Source organism: Pleurodeles waltl, chromosome 11 (assembly GCF_031143425.1).
Source record: "Pleurodeles waltl isolate 20211129_DDA chromosome 11, aPleWal1.hap1.20221129, whole genome shotgun sequence".
Lineage (NCBI taxonomy): Eukaryota > Metazoa > Chordata > Amphibia > Caudata > Salamandridae > Pleurodeles > Pleurodeles waltl.
Window position 1 is genome coordinate 420,454,149 of NC_090450.1, and position 22,701 is coordinate 420,476,849.

Sequence of the window (22,701 nt, forward strand, 5' to 3'; positions counted from 1 at the left end):
CCTCCATCTTGGTTTGTAGGACAGGGACCAATAGGGATAGGAATGTGCCCCCTCCCTAAAGGGAGTGGGCACAAGGAGGGTGTAGCCACCCTCAGGGAGAGTAGCCATTGGCTACTGCCCTCTGACCCATAAAACGCCCCTAAATCTAGGATTTAAGGGCCTCCCTGAACCCAGCTCACCAGATTCCTGATGACCTAAAAGAAGAAGGACTGCTAAGCTGAAACCTCCAGTAGAGAAGAAGGAAGACAACAACTTCTTTGGCCCTAGCCCTACCGGCCTGTCTCCTGCTTCATAGAACCTGCAAAAGACCAGAGATGCATCCAGCGGGGCCAGCGACCTTTGCCCTACTCCAGGACTGCCCTGCACACAAAAGGACCAAGTACTCCCGAGGACAGCGGCTCTTTCTAAAGAAACCTGCAACCAAGGACTCCCACCTCACTCCGGAAGCGTGAGTCCTGACCCCTGTGCACGCAATGCCCTTGGCCCGTGTCCAGGTGGTGCAACCAGCAAGAGAGGGTCCCCAGGCAATTACGAGCAAGTGCCCACCCTGGGTTGACCTCTCTACCCCTCCACGATGATGCCTGCAGAGGGAATCCCGAGGAACCCCTGGCCGCAAAGCTCCGGATGAAGATATCTGACACCTAAGAACACACTGCACCTGCAGCCCCCAGGCCTTGGAGAAACTGACCCCAAGTGCCTCAACGTTCAGCAGGCAGCCCTCCTCCCTGTCCAACCAGTGCTGTGCCCGAGACACACCCCTGGACCTCGCCTGTAGCCTCTGAGTGACCCCTGGGGTCTCCTCATAGACCAGCATTGGAAGCCTGACGTCCTGTTAGCACCTGGCACGCAGGCGCCCCTGTGCCTCTAAGGGTGTGTGTTTGGTCCCTACTTGTGGCCCCTCCAGTGCTCTTCTAATTCCCCCTTGTCGGCCCTCCGAATCACAGGTACTTACTTACCTGTAGGCAGAACAGATTCTGAGCACCCCCCTTCTCCATAGGAGCCCAAGTTAAAATTGCTCATCTGTGACCTCTGCACCCAGCTGGCCTGTGTTGCTGGTGGTGGGTGTTTAGGGTTAACTTGAAACCTAACCGGTGGACTTCCTAAAACCCTGAGATTGAAACTGTAATTGCTGTACGCACCTGTAAACCAATCTATCATGTCTTCCCCCCTAGAACTGTTTCTGAAAATTGCACTGTGTCCATTTTGAAAACAGACTATTGCCAATAATTCTAGAACTGTATTACTTACCTATTTCAAACCAAATACTGTTGATGCCTGTGTGAAATACGAAACGTTTAAGGTACTTACCTGCAACTTGAATCTTGTGGTTCTAAAAATAAATTAAGAACATATATTTTTGTTATATAAAAACCATTGGTCTGGAGGCCAGTCATTGAGTGTGTGCTGCTTCTATTGTCTGTGTGTGTACAACAAATGCTTTGTACTACCCTTTGATAAGCCTAACTGCTCGACCACACTACCACTAAAGAGAGCATTAGTATTATCTACTTTAGCCTCTATCAAGCCTCTGGGGAACCCCTGGACTCTGTGCACACTATATCTCACTTTGATATAGTATATCCAGAGCCAGCGTCCTACATAGCGGAAGTGACATCACACATCATTTCATCTTTACTTTCACTCACACACTCATGCTTGCACACACATTCACACATACACACACTCTCTTTTACAAAAGCACACACTCACCCGCAAGCATGCACACAACATACATTTAAAAGTGTTTTACTTACCTCAGCTACCAAGGAGGGTCATATTCAAGCTAGCTGTACTGCATGTTTTATTACACTAATAGTGAATAATATAATATTATTCACAATTAGTGTAAGAAAAACATTGATTGAAAACAAGAAAGCAGTGCACCAACCAACGTCCAGGACAAGCTGCCCCAGTGTTCCTGGCACTGATTTTGCTACCTCTGAGGCCAGGGGTCGCAAAGGCAGTACCAGAGGTCACAAGGGGCAAACTGAAGGTCGCAGCTTCGACCCCTGGTGACACTTAAACGATGTCCATGGGCCCCTGTGGGTAGGAGGATGTCTTGCACTGTAGGGCCCTGCGGGTAAGAGGGTGTCTTGCACTGTAGGCCCCTACAGGTAGGAGCGTGTCTTGTAATCTGTCTCTGTGGTAGGAGTGCCTCACTGTCAACTCAGCCTCTCTGAGGAAGCCTGTCAGTTTAGTCCTCTGTGCTTGTTGTAGGGTGACTCACAAGTCACAATATGTCTCTCTGATGAGAATGCCTCACAGTCTTTCTCTACTATCTGAAGATGTCTCACAGACTAAGCCTCTGTACGTAGGAAGGCGTCTTTCAGTGTGTCTCTGTGGTGAGAGTATCTCTCAGTCTGTTTCACAGTTGGTTTGTAACTGTCTGAGGGTGCCTCATATTCCAGGCCTCGTGTGTGTTTTTAGGGTACCACGCAGTCTGTCACTGGCAGGAATGTCCTTACAGTCCGTCTTCATCCGTTTGTGCCTGTCCGTTGTGGTCTCGTAGTGTTGAGAATGTCTAACAGTCTGTCTCAGTCTATCTTCACCTGTCAAAAGATGTCTCTCAATCTAGGTTTCTCTGTGTAGGTTGGTCTCTTTAGACTGCCTCTGTGATGAGAGTGCCTCACATTCTGTTTCACAGTCTGTCTCTACCTTTGTGTGGTAGGAGTATCTCACTGTTTGTCTCTGCCCCTCGAAGGGTGGCTTTCATTCTAAGTTTCTGTGTCTTGTAGGGAGTCTCAGTATCTTTCTGACGAGAATGTATCACAGTTCATCTCTGCTTTCTGAAGACATCTCGCGGCCTAAGCGTGTGTGTGGAGCCCACGCTGTGAGGACTGGTTTGAGGCTCATAGGGTGGGTAAACACAGTCAGTTCCAGATAAACACTATCCTTGTGAGGACTGGTGAGTTAGGAGGACCGGACCCCGAAGGGCCAGCTTTAGCACTGGAGGCTCCCAATGCGACAGTCTTTTTTGGCAACCCCCACCCCATGACCACCTCCTCGGAATCACTCACTACCACCTGCCAAATATGCCCCTCATCTCTCCATAGCCCCCTTCACATACATTAATTTGTTTTAAAGCACTTGTAAAGGCTACCTTTACTAATCCATTCAGCTGTCCACATAAAAGCTAGTTCTGTTCTTTGCAGCAGGCATGTTAACCCTATATGCTATTTTATGGCGAGTCAAAGCTGCCCTAAACAAAACTCCCATCTCTCTCCTTAGCATGAACATTAATCACAAGAGGTATCTTGACATTTTAATTGTTTCCCAAATGATGGACGCACAAGGAACATTTCAGCAGGTGCTTTTAAATTGCAAGTTTCACAGTGCACCCCTAAGGTCAGCGCACCACCATTCCAGGTCAGCAGCTGGTGCGGCTGCGCTGCTCGCACTGCCCTAAAGCCGGCCCTGGCTCCCCTTTGTGTGTGTTGGTAGTTTCAAAGCACCTGGAGTTACAATAGTAAATACACACTTCATTACGGTCAATGCCCGGTCCTCGTAATTATAGGTATGTCATGGTGTGTGTTTGTGTGCGTGCATGCATGTGAGAGAGAAGATGCCCCACGGTCAGTCTCTGTGTTGACAGCGCCTCTCAGTCTGTTTCACAGTCAGCATCTACCTGTTGGAGAGGTGAGAGTATTTTTCAAAATGTATTCTACTGTCTGATGGTGTCTCGGCAAGTGGAATGAGGGGGTCTAGCAGTCTATCTCTGTGGAGAGAGGGTCTCACAGTTAATTTTGCTGACTCTGCGTGACAGTCGGTCTCTGTGGTGAGAGTGTCCCACAGACTGCCTGACAGTCGGTCTCTGTAGTGCGCAGCTCCCACAGTTTGTCTGACACTGACAGCCTGACTGTCAGCCCTGAGGCAGAGGTTCCCACAGTTTGACTGTCACTGACAGCCTGTCTTTGTCTGTGGTGCGAGGGTCCCACAGTTTGACAGCCTGACTGTCGGTCTCTGTGGTGAGAGGGTCTCACAGTTTGCTCGACCCGCTGTTTCTAGAAGGGCTGCACCTGTTGATTTCCCTTTGACTTTGAGAAGGAGGCCTGTGTGGAAGTGACAAGGATGAGTGTACTCACAGCACGCACAGAGCGTAGGCCCCACTGATGGATTCGCTGACGCGCACGAGGAAGCTGCCGTCCTTGCCAGACTTAGAGAGGAGGTCTTCGGCCTTCGAGCGGGTGATGTTTCCGTGGCACCAGGTGTTGGTCATAGCTGCAGGAATTATTAAGAACGGACTTCAGCTCTCGGCAGTCGGCACACCCTTTCTAACGTTGTCAGACGCGGTGACGGCCTCAGCTGTCGCTCTGCAGCGGCAGGCCCGGTGACAGCTTGCAGTCCAGCGACAACGTCCTTTACCCCGTCAGAGCACCCAGAGACAGACCCGCAACCTTTGCCGTAAGACAGTCTACGTTTCTCTTCTCTCGCAGCGCCCTGTGACGGCCGCGGCTCTCTAAACCTCACTCGAAGCAACAGACCCCATCTCCCCTTCTCTGCAGAGCTCTCTCTTCCACCGACTCTTTTTAATCTCACACTCACTTGGTTTCCTGTTTGAACTCTGCAGAAGCAAAAAGGAAACTGAGTAACAACTTCCTCATTTTGGTCACGGACCCGCACCAACCTACGCATACATTTCACTTCACTGAAATATTTAAATTCTGGAGGGTGGAGTGGACAGAACTTGCAAAACCATATCACTACAAGTACCCCATCCCTGTCCCATACCCGTTTCAACCCGCATGACAGATCTAGTCCCCCCGCCCCCTTAAACTTTATCTGCAAAAATTGGAAGCTGCATATTTACCACTAATACACAGTCGCATGCAAACAGCGGGAAAAGCCACACTGCGCGCGAAGCACTGCACGCAGGCTTGCAACCACAATGGGCCATTGCAGTGGCTTGGCGAAAAAAGAATTCTGGGACTGTGTTGCTGGATTCTCAGAGAAAAGGGAAGCAAAACCTGAAAGTTATCTGCAGGAGGAAATGAGTTCATGCCAGCAAAGCGAAATTAGTGCTGCCAAGAAATGTGGTAAAAGAAAGAAAAAAAAACCACCCAAAACAGGCACAAATAATCTTTTGCATATGTTTTCATATATTGAAATTTTTGATGACAGCAAAGTTCACATTTATGTAACATGCCTCAAAACATCAAATGCCACTGCTAAAAGATAACCACCATGCCACTGACACAAAATTACTTTGTATTTATGTATTTATTTATTGTATTGTATTGTATTGTATTGTGGTATTTATAGAGCGTGTTCCGATCGTAGCATCGAAGCGCTAGGGAGGAAAAGACTGTAAATCAGGGGGAACCAGATCGAAGCAGAGAACCACAGAGAACGAACGGGGAGACCTACTGCCTAACGTGAAAACAACCAAGTTTTGAGTTGTTTCCTAAAGCGGAGATATGTCTCCTCCAGTCTAATATGGGATGGAAGAGTATTCCATAGTTTTGCAGCCACCACGGGAAAGACTTTGTCTCCCCATCAAGCACGATGGCCACGGGGTACAGAGATCAGCTGAAAATTCGATGATCTAAGCTGGTGGCACGACTGATAGGGCTGTAAAACAGAGTTCAGGTAAGAGCAGCCCTCCTGGTTACAGGCTTTATATGTAAGGCACAGTGTTTTGAATTTGATCTGTTTTTCGACAGGTAGCCAGTGGAGCCGTTTAAGGCTCCCACTGGCAGAAGCAGCACGAGGTAGGTCCAAAACAAGGCAGCCGCCGCGTTCTGAATGAGCTGAAGTCTATGAAGGGCAGCCTTGCTAATGTTCAGCATGAGAGCATTGCAGTAGTCTAATTTAGAAATGACCAGGGCTAAAATAACAGTCAGATTAAATTCCTCCTGAAGAAAAGGAAATATTTTCTTTAGCATTTTCATAGACCAATAACATGTTCTAACCGTCTGGTTGACTTGTTGCTCAAAAGAAAGAGTTCTGTCAAATGTGATACCTAGATTCCTGACTCGGGGCTGGGCAAACGTTGCAAGATGTGGGCCACCAACGTGAGCTCCATGGACTAGCGTCCATGCCCAAAAAAATAATTTCTGTCTTGTCTCCGTTCATTTTGAGCCAATTATGGCTCATCCTGCTATTGATCCTATGCATGCAGTCATGGAATCTGTCTGCTACCTCCTCCCAATTCTGATTCACAGGAATGATTAACTGAGTATTGTCTTCATAGGATACCACATGGAAGCCAAAAGAGCGAACTAGTTTGGCCAGTGGAGCAACATAAAGATTTAACAGAGCAGGGCTGAGCAACGACCCTTGTGGAACACCACAGGGAAGTTGGAAAGGAATCGCCACAGCTCACCGTAATAGATCTGTCTGTCAGAAAAGATTTCAGGATATCGTACACCTTTTTCTCTTACTCCAGCCTGATAGAGCCGCTGGAGCAGGAGATGGGGCGATATGGTGTCAAACGTCGCGGAAAGATCCAATAAGACAAGGATGACTCCTTCTCCCATATCCACTTTCCTCCGAATAATGTCAGCAGTGGATAACAGGGCAGACTCTGTGCCGTGAGCTTTGCGAAACCCATGTTGAGATGGGTCAAGAGCACCACTTGCCTGGAGAAAAGCAGCCAGTTCAATGTTAAGATGTTTTTTTAATATCTTCGCCGTGGTGGGTAACAGGGAGATAGGTCAAGTCATTGGGTTTCCCGGTGGGTTTCTTAATAAGAGGGATTACAATGGATTGCTTCCAAACAGGAGGGAAGAGCCCTTCCCTTAAAATGTCTAAATAGACTGGTTCCAAGGCAGCAGAAACCAAGTTAGATGCTAATTTTAATATCCTAGGAGGACAAGTATCATTCGGTGGGCCAGACTTAACCCCTCACAATAATTCAGAAAATTAAATTGGCAGATAAGGAGGAGAACTCAGACAATATCACACTAGAAACAGAGGAAAAAGAGCCATCCACATCGCCTCTGTCGATTTCCGGAGGGAGGCAGATACAAGACGAGTGCAGCTGAAGAATTTTGTTCTCAAACAAGTTTGCGACTCTTTGGCAAAAAGTGGGAGAGTTCTCAAGCCAGGGAGAAACCGGCGGGTTGGTCAAAGTATGGACCATTATTTATAGATAAGGCTCCCAGGTTCCCACTTTTAATTATTTTACAGATAAATACAAACAAAGCATCTATTTTCCTGATGGTATTTATTTTTAAATAGAGATAAAAAGAGAAATTAGTTCGCTTTTTTAAGTGATTCCCAATGCCATGATCCAATACCGCTGAGCCAAAAGCTGTGCGTATTGACAGGTGTAAGGGAGTTAATGTAGGAGGCTGGCCTGGTTTGTAGTGGGTACCTTGGGTACTTACATCTTATACCAGGTCCAGTTATCCCTTATTAGTGAGGTAGTAGTGTTCTAGCAGCTTAAGCTGATAGAGGTAGCTATAGCAGAGCAGCTTAGGCTGATCTAGGAGACATGCAAAGCTCATGCAATACCACTTATAGTTCCACAGTACTTATACACAAGTAAAGACAATACTCAGTGTTAAAAAATATAAAGGTATTTATTTGGGTGACACAGTACCAAAAATATCTTTGCGACAATACCCCTTCTGAAGGTAAGTATTATACACAATATATACACTAGACACCAATATTATACAAGTAAATATTCATAGAACAATACAAACTGTAGGAAATCCTATAAAATGCAATGGGAGAAACTAGGTCTAGGGGCAACGCAAATCATATACTAAAAAAGTGGAATGTAAATCACAAATTCCCCCCTAGACAAGTGTGGTGTATGCAGAATCGCTGGGAGTGTAAGAATACAGTAAAGGTAAGTAAATTACCTCATCCCAGAGCCCAGAAAAGCAGGAGTAAAGTACACCAAGTTTCCTTAGAACTCACTACACCTAGTTTTTGGGATTTTGCAGCAGCCAACCAAGTCTGCAAAGAACAACTGCTGTATTATTGGACCTGAAGACATGCAAAGGAAGGGGACCAAGTCCAGAAGTCAAAAGAAGTTCCAGGAAGGACAGGAGCCCCTGCCAACCCAGAAGAGGGTGCAAAAGAAGAGTCCCCAGTTAGTTGAAGACTGCAGAAATGCACCCTAGGAAGATGCCAGCGGGTTCCTGCATGATGCAAAAGATGTCCTACAGCGTGAAGATCGTAGCAGACAAGATTTCGTGTTGGAAGGCACAAACAAGCCTTGGCTACGGCAAAAGTGCATTTTTCTTCAAAATGGTGCTGGATGGACCCAGGAGGGACCTGGGCACCTCAACTCTGGGTGAGGAGGAAGAGTAAACTCTCAGCACTTTAGAGAGCCCTCAGGATGCCAGGCAGCACCACCAGAAGCCGCAGGATTGAGTTCAAAGGAGGTGCAAAATGCAGTTGATGCAGCAAAACAAACGAAGGTCCCACGCTGCCGGAGAACAACTCAGCAAGTTGAGCGTCACAGAGTGGAGTACTGGGGACCTGGGCCAGGCTGTGCACGAAGGAATTTTACAAAGAGTGTACAGAGGCCTCAGGAGGTGAAGAAGGCACAATAGACAGGGGTACTATCGTTCTTGGGAAAGGCAAGGTCTTACTTTCTCCAAATTGCTTCAGCAGGACCTCAGGACAGTCTATGTTGATGATGTCCACTCTCTGTGTCCTTAGGAGCACACTCATTGCCGTGAGAGGAGTCTCAGGGTACTGGTCGTCGCCTTGGAAGATGCCTGCTTGGAGCAGGGGAGTGACTCCATCACTCCACAGGAGATTTCTTTGGTCCTTCTGGTGCAGGATGAAGACAGGAAGTCCCCAGCGCAAGCAAACTGTGAAAACTGTTGCAGTTGCTGACTTGGAGCTGAGGTTGCTGAAGAAAAGTGCCTCTTGTAGACACTTTGCAGCAGTTACAACGTTTCTTGGAGCAGGCTGCGGTTGATCTGAGGTCAGAAGAGTCTGAAGTTGTTGCAGAGGATTCCTGAAGGAAACTTGCAAGCAGAATCTAAAGAGAACCCACAGGAGAGACCCTAAACAGCCCTGAGAGGGGGATTGGCTACCTTATCAGGTATGGACCTATCAGGAGGGATCTCTGACGTAACCTGCTGGCACTGGCCAGTTAGAGCCCTCCAGAGTGCCCCTACACCTTGCAAAGCAAGATGGCTGAAGTCTGGGACACACTGGAGCAGTGGCGGTTTCTGTACATGGGCGGCAGGGCTCCGCCCCCTTTACAATCACAATAAAAACAAAGCGATCATTTATTTTTTAATTAAAAACTAATACCCTCTTTTGTAACTTTATAAAAAAGGGGGCACTATCTCCCCCACTCACCAACACCAGCATTGTTGTTGCTGTGCTCGACACTTCGGACAAGTGACGTGAAGTCACATGATCACTTTAGCTGCTCCCCTGTAGGCAAGCCCAAAGTGAGTCTATTTACGGGGTTGAAAGTCTCACAGCCCTGGGGTCTGTGAGGTCATCAGCTCATCAAAGACCTAGCATCAAGGCATAGTCTCCACCCCCTGATGACGTGGAGGTCAAGTTAGCCCCGGGCGTTTTTGATTCAAGCCCTGAAGCGCTTAGCCTCCACGTCAATCAGAGAGTGGAGAGCATTGTCACCCCCCCTTTTCCCAACTTGCCACAGGGCATGGGTGGGACCTCACCCTGTGAGAGCTGGGAAAGGGTGTGGCAAGCGGAAAGACCCGGGCCGAAAGCACTGCCGGACATGTGCCTGTTGCGAGTTGTGACTCGTCGTGGACAATCGGAATAGCATATATCTTAAGGAGTCTGGCCGCCGGCCGGCACTCAGCAGATCAGCACCAGGTAAGAAAGACCTAATAAATTAACAGCTGCCGGGCTCACCCTCGTGCAAGTGCGTGCATATGGGATGGCGTGGCTGCCAATAGCATCGCGATCGGTATGCTTGCATTCACGGAATTGTGCTTGTTTTTTCCCGGCAAAAGCAGTTGGAAAGCTGATAGGTCAAAAAAGCAAGACCTGTTGTCTTTACCAGTACTTGTTTCGATTACTTGTTGCGAAACAAGATCACTCGTTTTCAGACTGACTATAAAGAACACACTATCAGAAGCCCACGTGAAACCAAAGGGGGCGCCAGAGCACTGCAAAATAGGAAGTACTTAGGCAGCCCTTTAGGTATGTGCGGTAATACACACTAATGCAGCTCAGAAACGTGCGGTAATGAACACTGAGGCAGCCCTTTAGGTATGTGCGGTAATGCCTGCGAACGCTCACTACTTCAGCCCAGATATGTACATTAAATCACTTGTCAGGCAGCCCAAAACAAGAGTTTGTGGTCCCTTGAGTGATCACAAGTGCCCAGAAGCCAGACAAGCGGCTGTGACCCTGACAGTGCAAATGTCGATGACATAAAATAGCATTCAATCAAAGCACCCTGAAGCCCCTAGTGTTGGCGCTGTTTGTGGCGCCATGTATGACCAATAAAAAATGAGCAATATTAATACTTTCCACTGAAGGCTATACCTGAAAAGTGGGCATTCACTTCTGTGAGGTGACCGTCTAAACGCTTGGAGAGAGTCCACTTTTGGAACCGTCGAGCGCCTCTTGTTGCGCCTGCACTGCAGATAAACAGGCCTGACACCCTCAGCGGGGCCGCCCCAAGATTACAGCAGGATAATTTGTTAGTTTTTATCAGAAGGCCCGCTTCTGAAATATGCCCTTTTAAATCAGGGCCAGGGGGGGTAATGGACTGGCTTTCACCCTGTGCAGTGCTGTGACTGCAGGCTGCAAGGCTCCCAGAGCCACCCGTAGCCGCAGCGCTTAAAGTGACGGGCTGGCTGCCTGAGAGATCACAGGATGTGCATCTTTTTATTAGAACTGGTGGCGAAAAGTGAAAATGGAAGGCTGTCTGGGCAGCGAAGTGAAAAGGATGTAACCTCAGCACTGCCAGCACGACTTGGCTACCCCACAGCCCAGGACAGTGACTGTGAGGCAGAGTGCTGCTGTGTGCGCTTCGAAGTCCAGCACAGCGGCAGGAAGGACTGGAGGTTCCCAGTAGGTGACTGCTGCGCCTCAGTGCTTAATTTGTGCTTGTTTCCGGTGCGGGGCCCCGGCACTTATTTTTCTGCCTCAAGCATTTACTGCGAGTAAAAGACACATATGGGAAAGACGGAGGAAGAGAAAAAGGAAAAAGGATCACAAATAGAGAAAGGAGAAAGATGCATGAGTGAGCTGAGGTGGCAGGGAGCGGCTGTAAATGGATTAAAAAGGCCCGAGGTGGCTTCAGTTTTACGCTGCCTCAGTATACCGTGTTCGCACATTTAATTGCAGCAGCTGCGTGTTTAAGAGGAGGACTTTGGGCACCAGCACATTTTTATTTACAAATTAAGCACTGCTGCGTCTGTTGTATAACGAGAGGAGACGGTCTGCGCAGTAAGACTTGCCATAAGCAGCTATAAAGGACTGTTCTGTTGTCCAGGTATTTAAACCTTTTTAACTGAGTCTGGCAAAAGAGTCCACATGTTATGTGAAATATTCTAGTGCAGCTATTGCACCCTGCATGTCACTGTTGCATGATGTGAAAGCAGCCCTTGGGCTCAGGGAGGCCATGTCTGGGTCACTACCTAAAAGTCATGCCCAACCTTTACGCCCCACCACTGTCAAATTTCACCAGCCGCCACTGCACTGGAGGAGCTCTGGACACCACCCCTGGGGTGGAGATGGGCAGGGGAGTGGTCATTCCCTTTTTCTTTGTCCTGTTTCCTGCCAGAGCAGGAGACAAGGGGTCCCTGAACCAGTGTAGACTTGTTTATGCAAGGAAGGTACCATCTGTGCCCTTTAAAGCATTCCCGGAGGCTGGAGGAGGCTACCCCTCCCCAGCCTGTAACACCTATTTCCAAAGGGAGAGGGTGTAATACCCTCCTTTCAGAGGAAATGCTCTGTTCTGCCTTCCTGAGACTGGGCTGGCCAGACCCCAAGAGGGCAGAACTCTGTCTGCGAGGTGGCAGCAGCTGTAGCTGCAGTGCAAGCGTCAGAGAGCTAGTTTGGCAGTACTGGGGGTCCATGGTGGAGTCCTCGGGATGCATGGAATCGGCTCCCCAATACCAGATTTGGAATGGGAGGACAATTCCATGATCTTAGACATGTTACATGGTCATATTCAGAGTTACCATTGTAAAGCTACATATAGGTATTGACCTATATGTAGTGCACACGTGTAATGGTGTCCCCGGCCTCACAAAGTTCAGGGAAATGGCCCTGAACTATGTGGGGGCCAATTTGCTAGTTAGTCCCCAAATTATGAGCACTGGGGTCCTGACCAGCAGGATCCAAGTGATACAGGCAAATACGTATTGACATACATGTGAAAAATGGGGGTAACATGCCAAGGAAGATGCTACTTTCCTACAGTTAAAAAGAGAGAATGTTATTTAATGACGTCTAAACAGCTGTAGATGTGTATAAGGTTGATAATAAAATGTGTATGTTATCATATCAGTGTATGTATCATACTTAGCTTAGTATCATAAAACCCTACCAGGCATTTACATGTAAGCGTCATTTTGCGGTTAAATAAATACGGAAATCTTATAGTTTCTGTTCAATTTACTTTCACCAACCCAAAATAAGTATGGTTACACACAGATAAAATCAGCAAAAATAAATACTGATATATACAAATGGACATGTCAAAGAAATAAATACCATAAAATTGGAACCCGTAAATGATTAATCAGTAAGTACACTTACAAGAAAACATGCGTAGCTACAGCTATTTAAGCCTCTTTTTAAACCCCCTTGCATGTCGATCCGCGGAGCCAATAGCAAGCCATGACAGCAAGAATTTAAAATCATTCAAACTGGAACCTATTTTAGGCTTTTACCCATATTTTAAAATAACTACAGGCAGGAAAATAAATACCTTTCTGCCTGTATTTATCTGTAAAAACGGAAATGTGGGAGCCTTATTTATAACTCACCTTAAACACTGCTATTGGCCACTTCAGAGTGCAGCCGCGTGCGGTAGCTGCACGTTCGCAGCAGCACGATAAGACCAGCTTCTGCCCTGCACGCATTGCACTAAACCACTTCCCATATGGGTCATACTGCGTTCACACACCACACATTTACAAACTTTTTCCATCCATACCATAAGCTAAGCGTACTATCTTTCTCTCCTTTCGCTTCAGTGTACCCCAAAGAGAGCGTCAGAAACAGTAAAGAAAAAAAAAACGTTTGTCTGGTTATCAAGCGTAATAAGACATTAATTCCATCGCATGTGTTACAACAAATCATAACATTCACATCACATGTCTCAGGATAAGAACAAATGCAACAGTGGCACTCTTTGAAAAGTAACACATTTTTGTGTAGTTTCTTAAACTCTGATCATACGGTATTGGCTGCAAGTACGTGAAGGTATACATCAAAGTAGACAAACCTTGTCTGCTCAAGAATAGTTTTATTGTTTTTTACGTTTCTTTTTATTTTCGTTTTTGAAAGAAAGAACAACAGAAGGAACCTCTGCAAGGCTTACAGTGAACATCAGGCGCTGCACATAGTACTCTAGCGCATTATCACAAGGACAATAAACACGTGAATTAATAAACAAGCCCACTCATGGCAGCTGCTAAGCTACACCTGTTGAAGCAGGGAACCCGCATTTATTTAGAAAGGCGATTGGTACCTGTAGTGTAGGGGGCCCTTGGCCCTCATGCTATTAAATAAAGGTGACACAGACACTGTAGCATGATTGTAGGAACTGGCCCTGGGCACGTGCGCCCGGCCCTTTTTATTGGCAGGGTCACCTGACTGGTGACACCTGTGTTGGATGGGTGTTGGGTGTGAGTGTAAGGCCAGCCCTCAGCCGAGTGGCTGGTGAAACACTAGAACATGTCCAGCAGGACACTACAGTACCGTCCCCCAGTCGTTGTGTAGGAAGCTGGCAGGAGTATGTCAACACAGCAAGGGCCAAGGGATGGGAGGCACAGGACAAGAAGCATCTGCGGGAAAAGCATTGCAGTGGGTGGCCTGCGAGTCGGGCATCACATCGCCTGGCCCCGACATTGGCAAAGCACCTAGTGTAGACTAGGACTTATTTCTATGCAACATGCTGTGGGCAAAACATAAAGACTCAGGATGGACAGGTGTCATTCTTGGCCTGTATGACAAGGATATATGTTTCCCAGTTTCCCATGCCTGTTCCGAGCAGTCCCGTAGATCACAGCATTTTTAGTACAATAGCTTCAGCCCAGGACCAAAGCAAGAGTTGTATCTGGCACAGAAGCCGCCTTCCAGATCATGGCTATTTGGCCCCCTTAGCTCTGGGGCAGAGACCTAGTAAGTAGGACTTTGTAGCTTGTAGCAATGTGTGTCCTGCAAGTTCTGCCATGATAGTAGTGATCTCGCACCATGTCACCTGCAATGGTGGGCACTCCCATACCATGTAATGAAAGCCAGCAACGGAGAACTTACACCGGGGACATTCCGGCTCCGAGTTAGGGAACATGCGTTTGATAAGATGTGGGGACAAATAAAAATGGTGCATGTAATTAAATTGTGTGTACTGAAAACAGGGGTTCCTAGACGCCCACTTAACATGTTGTAGAACCCACACCCATGATTTAGCTGTGAGCGGTTGAGGCAACGCATTATTCCACCTGGTTGTCGCCGCTTCTATGCTGCCCATTGAATCTGCAAGCAAGGTGGTATAAAGAGTGGATATGGTGCGGCGTATGTTTCCGCATGTGAGAAGGGCATGTAAGGCAGGTGATAGTGCGGGTTCAGCCTCTCCCACCCCCCACGCGGTCCGCAGAAGTTGGCAAATGGCATGATGAGTCAAGAAATGTCGAGGTCCCTATTCCGTATTCATCCCTACTATCCTGGAAGGGCATGAAAGCCCCTTCGTGAAAAAGATCACCCAATTGAGTAATCCCTGCCTCCTGCTAGGGTGACATGTTTCTACAGGCCACGTGACAGATGCCTGGGAGCTGCCCCAGTAGAATGGACAATGAGTATGGGATTGCTGAACTCTCACCCCGCACATAGTGGTACCAGCATGCTTGCATCATTGCCATTTGACTGGGATCTGTGGTTGCTGACAAGTCAGATTCACAAGCCAGGTATAGATACTGGAGTCATTCATAAAGTCCCAGACCACACCTGTTGGGGGCTGGGAGCCGCACCCAGTCAGCCCATTGACCATTGGATTTGCTCTGCAGCATGATATAATTTAAAGTTGGGGGCGCCCAATCATCTTCCTATAATGAATGCTATGCAAAAGTCAGGGCCACCTGGAAGCAACGTGCTCCCCCAGATCAAGTCCAAGAGGAGACCCTTACGTTTCTGAAAGGCAGCCTAGGGGAGTACTAATAGAAGCGCTGCAAAGAAATACAATAACCTGGACAAAATTAACATTTTACTAATCCTAACTTGACCCAATGAAGAGAGGGGTACGGCGTGCCAGAAGGGGCAGGATCTGCAGATTGAGAGCAGTGTTCTGTCAATGCTACCCTCCTTAAGGGCTGCATTAGAGTGATATATGGATGCCTATATATTTGAAGGTGGTGTGGCACCATTGGAGACAATGCACTGGTACTGTGGCTCTGTGGAGTTTAGAAACTAGAGTGAGTGGGAACAAACAGGGTTTGGAGCAAATGATCTGCAGCTCAGATAGCAGACAAATGTTTTCCAGTAGTTACACCAACGCCAGGAGTGATGTTCCAATCTAGACCAGAAGCCCAACAAATAGATGCTTGGGAACACCAGAGAAATTATTGCAGTACTCACAGTGACAGATAATGAGAGCAAACATGATGAGCCTTGTGAGAAAAGTTAGAGGACCCATTTACGATCTGGCCCCAAGCTCCGGTGGCCTCAACATTTTGAAGAGGTGCAGCACAACACCTGGTGCATGTTCATTCAAAATCTTTTCAAAGAGTTTGCACTTGTCTGCCTGTCTAGATCATAATTACACTGTGCTGAGTCTGCTCCAAATAACAATGATGTGCTAGATGATGGCTAGGTCACCTAGTAAGTCATTTATTTATTTTGCCAGGTTGACAAGGCAGTTTAAAACTGCACTACAGGTTGCAGTGGCATGCCTGAGTCAAGCTTTGAAAGGCTACATTAGTGCGTGGTAACTTTCTTGCTGTGAGCCAATTCCAGATGACCTATGCTTCCAGGGATAGAGGGTGGGAGCGCGTGACCCCTTGTTTGTTTAGATAGTGCACTGTGGTCATGTTGTCCGTTTGGATAAGGATAGAACTGGTTTGAACAGATGGATAAAAGGATTTGAGTGCAAGATGGACCGCCCACAGCTCCAGCATGTTGATATGTGTAGGAAGCTGGCTCTCTATATAGTGCACTAAAACATAGTACACTGTGCAGAGAGTCCAGTAGATCCCCAATTGGCTTTGCAGAGGCAAAAGTAGATAGGACTAATGCTCTGTGTTGTTGTTGTCAAAGCGAGCAGGTAGACTTATCAGAGGGTAGTTTTAAGTAGTTGTTGTACTCAAAGAGGCAATAAATGAGACACACACTCAAAGAATAAATCTGAGACCAATTTAGAAAAATAATTATTTTTATATATGTTTCAAACCCAAGAATTTCGTAATCAGGTAAGTAGACTTTTAAGCATAAATATTTTGCAGTTTCAGAAATCAACACAGTGTGATTTTCAAAGTTCTCTCAATGTAAACCTATGCAGGAAAACAATGTTTATCAATAACAGGGTTAACAATGAATTATGAGGTCGAGCTCAAGAAGCAAAGGTAAGTACTGGGCACTGATCAAAACTACACTAGAAGGTCACACAAGAAGCACTAGGGTGGCTGGATGCTGAGGTGCAGCAAGGCGTGAGCTGCCCAATGGTTCTCTATTGGAGTTCATCATTGTTGTACCTGGCTTTTTGACAGGGTCATCCCCAAACTTTTTGCCTCCTTCCTCCTATTTTTTCTGACCTGTTGTTGTTGGCTTTTGACCTCTGGGCACTTTACCACTGCTAACCAGTGCTAAAGTGCATATGCTCTCTGTGTAAATTGTACTATTGATTGGTTTATCCATGATTGGCTATTTAATTTACTTATAAGTCCCTAGTAGAGTGTACTACATGTGCCTAGGGCATGTAGATTAAATGCTACAAGTGGGCCTGCAGCACTGGTTGTGCCACCCACTTCAGTAGCCCCTTAACCTTGTCTCAGGCCTGCCATTGCAAGGCCTTTGTGGGCAGTTTCACTGCCACTTCGACTTGGCATTTAAAAGTACTTGCCAAGACTAGAACTCCCCTTTTTCTACATATAAGTCACCCCTAATGTGTGCCCTAGGTAACCCCTAGAGCAGGGTGCTGTGTGGGTAAAAGGCAGGACATGTACCTGTGTAGTTATATGTCCTGGTAGTGTAAAACTCCTAAATTTGTTTTTACATTACTGTGAGGCCTGCTCCCTTCATAGGCTAACATTGGGGCTGCCCTCATACATTGTTGAAGTGGCAGCTGCTGATCTGAAAGGAGCAGGAAGGTCATATTTAGTATGGCCAGAATGGTAATACAAAATCCTGCTGACTGGTGAAGTCGGATTTAATATTACTATTCTAGAAATGCCACTTTTAGAAAGTGAGCATTTCTTTGCACTAAAATCTTTCTGTGCCCTTCAGTCCACGTCTGGCTAGGTTTAGTGGACAGCTCCTTGTGCATTCACTCAGACACACCGCAAACACAGGGTACTCAGCCTCACTTGCATACATCTGCATTTTGAATGGGTCTTCCTGGGCTGGGAGGGTGGAGGGCCTGCCCTCACACAAAGGACTGCCACACCCCCTACTGGGACTCCGGCAGGCAGGATTGAGCTGAAAGGGGGCTTGGTGCATTTCTTAGACACTCTTTGAAGTCACCCCCACTTCAAAGGCACAACTGAGTATAAAACAGGGCCTCTGCCCTACCTCATCAGACACTTGCTGGAGAAGAAACCTGAACCAGAAACTACATCCTGCCAAGAAGAACTGCCTGGCTGCTCAAAGGACTCACCTGTCTGCTTTCTACAAAGGACTGCTGCCTTGCTGTTGGCCTGCTGCATTGCTGAACTCTTGTCTGGCTGTGAAAGTGCTCTCCAAGGGCTTGGATAGAGCTTGCCTCCTGTTCCCTGAAGTCTCAGGACCAAAAAGACTTCTCTTTTTCACTTGGACGCTCCGTGCGCCGAAATTTTTGACGCACAGCTTGTTCCGCGGCAAGAAAAACGCCGCACACCGACACTGATCGACGCAATGCCTTCGGGATGACCAAAACTTTGATGCACGGCCTCGCAAGGACAACGCCGCCCGACTTCCAAGGAGAAATCGACGCAACGCCTGCCGTGAGATCGAAACTTTGACGCACGGCCTCGCAAGGACAACGCCGCCCGACTTCCAAGGAGAAATCGACGCGACGCCTGCCGTGAGATCGAAACTTTGACGCACGGCCTCGCAAGGACAACGCCGCCCGACTTCCAAGGAGAAATCGACGCGACTCTTGCCGTGAGATCGAAACTTTGACGCGCAGCCCCGCAGAACGACGCGCAGCCGGAAAACAAGCAGGAAAATCCACGCACAGACCCGGGACATCTGGTAATCCCCACGATCCACAGTAAGAGACTGTCCGCGTGCCAGAAAACGACGCACGACTTCCCCGCGTGAAAAATAACGACGCAAGTCCGTGTGTGCTGGGGAGAAATCGACGCACACACCAGTTTTTCACGTATCTCTTCTCCTGTGGCACTCTGAGGAGATTTTCCACCAGAAACCAGGTACTTTGTGCTTGAAAGAGACTTTGTTTGCTTTTTAAAGACTTAAGACACTTTATATCACTTTTCGGTGATATCTTTACAAATTCAGATTGCAACTTTGATCGTTTTGACCTGCAAATACCCAGATAAATATTATATATTTTTCTAAACACTGTGTGGTGTATTTTTGTGGTGTTATAATATGGTGTTGTATGATTTATTGCACAAATGCTTTACACATTGCCTTCTAAGTTAAGCCTGACTGCTCGTGCTAAGCTACCAGAGGGTGGGCACAGGCTGATTTTGGATTGTGTGTGACTTACCCTGACTAGAGTGAGGGTTCTTGCTTGGACAGAGGGCAACCTGACTGCCAACCAAAAACCCAATTTCTAACATTGGTGGCAGCGGTGGGATAGGACTTGTGTTTGTGCAGTGACATACAGTAGCTAAGCATTTCACTACCTACCCACAGTTGAAGGTCAACTTGATTTTTCATCTTTTTTGGCTTTTGGTTCTCTGATGTCCTCCTGGATATACTATTGATATTTTGGACTTTGGATTTTGATTTTTGTCAGTAAGACTTTATCAGCAATGAGATTGCTTACCTACTCACTCTTTGTGCCTACTGACCACCTCACTAAGGCTGACCTAAGGAGGCTTTGCAGAAAATGGGGCCTTCCTGTATCAAGGAAATCTACTAAGATGGAAATGCTACATGCCTACATAGTCTGGGGGGAAGAAAGATGGGCAGAGAGAGAGGCAGAAAAAAACCAAATGACTAAGTACCCCTCAGATGAGGAGGGGGACTGCTCAAATGAGGAGGATGACTACTCAGATGAGGAAAGAGAACCAGTGAGAGATGAATGGTTCCTAGCTCAAGAGCGGTGGATGGAAGAGCTAGATGAGTTTCTTGAAAGGGCTGAGGCAGCAAGACTCTTAGCCCTGGAAGAAGAAAAGATTGCAGCTCAAGAGCTGAGCTGTGAAGAGCTGAAAATGGAGGCCTGAAGGGCTGAGTCCAGTTCAGATGGTGGCAGCAAAAATCTTGCATCCAGTACTGCTGAAGAAGGGCACAAGCCCAGAGATGTGGTGCCCAACTTGAAGAAGGGAGTTGACACACCCCAGGTGGTTCAAGGGTATGAGGTAGTTCCCGTTATGCACAGGGTCCCTGAGAAGGATTGGGGAACTGGCACAGGGAGTCATATTCCTACTGGGGGGAGGGACACTTTACTGACTCTAGCAGAGAGTGACAGAGAAAAGGGTTCCCCCCTGGTGGACGTCCTGGATATAGAGTGTAGAAACATCCCAGAAGAGTATGGGTTGAGTGTCAGGGACAGGCAGATACTGTCTCACCAGTCTCAGGAGGGTGATTTAGAGTGCTTTTCCAAGGCTGAGTTACTGGGTGGTTGGGTGAAGGGTACTGTGGTTAATACATGTGAAGGGCAGAGTGATGTAATTGCTGGAGAGCATATGTCTGGTCCTTATTTTCCAGAGCTACGCCAACACCAGGTGGAGTGTGAGTTCTCTGACCCCAGGGAACTTACAATGGAGGCAGACTTCTGGGTGAGTACCAGAGAGGCTGGAGAGGCATTTGGGGGTGCTCCTGAAGGGAGTGGTCTAGGTGGTTCCCAACCAAGTGAGGTGGGAGAGGATTGTAGTGTCCCAGGTAGGTCCCAGGTCCTAGAGGGTTCCATGAGGGAACACCAGGAGGGAAGCCTAGCCTGTACCGTAGGGCCCCCTTTTGAGGGAAGCCCCACAGTGTCAGAAGAACTTGGGGGGGTGACTGTAGCCAGCATCCCAACAGTTCTGGTGTCTAGCAGTACCACTCCTAGTGAGGGGGTGCAGAAGTCCAGACATAGGGTTGAGAGGGGGTTGCAGACCCCAGTGGAGGACCTTGAGAGTCAGGGGTCAGCTCTGAGAGCAGAGCCCCCCAGGAATGACCCAGGTGAAACCGTTTCTGGTTTGGGGGAAACCCAGACTCTGCCGGATGGGCAGAGGTCGGGAGACCTGCGCCAACCAGACTCTTGTGTGGGCCTTGGGGACGGTGTGTCCCTTGTGGGGGGTGAGAGTGCCCCCCAGGAAGTCCTGGCATGCCAGGCAAAGATTCAACCTCAGGGTGGTGACTCTGGGTTGGATAACCGGGTTCAGAGGTTAAACTCTGACCTGGTGGGGGGTAGATGTGCCCCCCAGGAAGTCCTGGTATGCCAGGCAATGGTTCAACCTCAGGGTGGTGACTCTGGGTTGGATACCCAGGTTCAGAGGTTAAACTCTGACCTGGTGGGAGGTAAGTGTGCCTCCCAGGAAGTCCTGCTGTGCCAGGCAATTGTCCAACCTCAGGGTGTTGACTCTGGGTTGGATGGCCAGGTTCAGAGGTTAAACTCTGACCGGGTGGGGGGTAGGTGTGCCCCCCAGAAAGTCCTGGTGTACCAGGCAGTTGTACAACCTCAGGGTGTTGACTCTGGGTTGGATAACCGGGTTCAGAGGTTAAACTCTGACCTGGTGGGGGGTAGGTGTGCCCCCCAGAAAGTCCTGGCGTGCCAGGCAATTGTTCAACCTCAGGGTGGTGACCCTGGGTTGGAGAACCAGGTTCAGAGGTTAAACTCTGACCTGGTGGGAGGTAGGTGTGCCTCCCAGAAAGTCCTGGTGTGCCAGGCAGTTGCCCAACCTCAGGGTGGTGATCCTGGGTTGGAGAACCAGGTTCAGAGGTTAAACTCTGACCTGGTGGAGGGTCAGTGTGCCCTCCAGGAAGTCCTGGCGTGCCAGGCAATTGTTCAACTTCAGGGTGGTGACTCTGAGTTGGATGGCCAAGTTCAGAGGTTAAACTCTGACCTGGCGGGGGGTAAACGTGCCCCGCAGAAAGTCCTGGTTTGCCAGGCAGTGATCCAGTCTGAGGGTACAGACCCTGGACTGGAAGACCAGATTTAGGGTGTCCCCGCGGACCTGGAGGGAGGGGCTACTGATAACAGTGCCCCTACCATGTTGTCTTCTGAGGAGGCCACTCCTAGTTGGAGAGTGCTGGATCCCAGAAGGGAGGGCAGGGGGAGGGAAGCCTCACCCCGGGCCCTAGTCCAACCTGAAGGTACAGACCCCAGCTTGGAGGGCCAGTTGCAGGTTAAGAGCCCTGCACTGGTGGAGGAATGGTACAGGGCGACTTTTATAAGCACCCTGACCATGTTGGACTCTGGGGGTACCGCTCCAGGAGGGAAGGTACAGAGCCCCAGAGGGGAGGACCAGGTTCAGGCTGTCATCCCTGACCTGGTGGAAGGGAGAGTGGTTAAAGGGTGCCCAGCACCTGGGGCTACCGCCCCCCACTCTCCACAACCACAGTGGTGGGAGAGCTTTGAGAGGCCTGGGGCCTGGCTCTCATCCCTGGCAGCTGTCGGTAACCACTGTGGCTTGCTGTCCGGGTGGACAGAGTTATCCCTGGGGAGGGGACAAGTGTCACACCCCGAGGGTAGAGTGGGCAACACCACTGTGTTAGTCCTGGTGGTACTATCCTGCTCCTGGGATACATCTGTGAGCAAAGTAAGGTTAGGTGCTGCACAGATGGGATCCGCAGGTAAGGAGAAAGGTTCCCCATGGATGGGCTTAGTGGGCCCTGAGAGTATGGACAGAGGGATCCAATTGGAGTCAGGAAGGCAAAGAACTGGAGCATGCCCCTGCTGTTGTGGGCCTGGGTCCTTGTTCTGTCGCCTCAAACAGGGAAGTACATCAGGATAGTGATTGTTCTCCCCTGGCTTTAGGCTGGTAGGGGGTCATGTTGTACCTGGCTTTTTGACAGGGTCATCCCCAAACTTTTTGCCTCCTTCCTCCTATTTTTTCTGACCTGTTGTTGTTGGCTTTTGACCTCTGGGCACTTTACCACTGCTAACCAGTGCTAAAGTGCATATGCTCTCTGTGTAAATTGTACTATTGATTGGTTTATCCATGATTGGCTATTTAATTTACTTATAAGTCCCTAGTAGAGTGCACTACATGTGCCTAGGGCATGTAGATTAAATGCTACAAGTGGGCCTGCAGCACTGGTTGT

General features: G+C 48.3%; 1 protein-coding gene across 6 annotated transcripts in view; it reads right to left on the minus strand.

Annotated features, from left to right (window-relative positions):
- Positions 1–4,536, minus strand: part of INPP5D (inositol polyphosphate-5-phosphatase D) — a 662,897-nt gene extending 658,361 nt beyond the window's left edge. For 2 of the 6 annotated variants that reach the window (XM_069213773.1, XM_069213770.1), the window contains exon 1: positions 4,083–4,358. In XM_069213773.1, coding sequence (XP_069069874.1) covers positions 4,083–4,216 — 134 coding nt within the window. In that variant the 5' untranslated portion in view covers positions 4,217–4,358. Of the gene's footprint in view, positions 1–4,082 lie in introns of all 6 variants that reach the window. The other 4 variants (XM_069213774.1, XM_069213775.1, XM_069213772.1 and 1 more) reach the window with 4 other exon arrangements.
- Between the last annotated feature and the right edge of the window lie 18,165 nt (positions 4,537–22,701).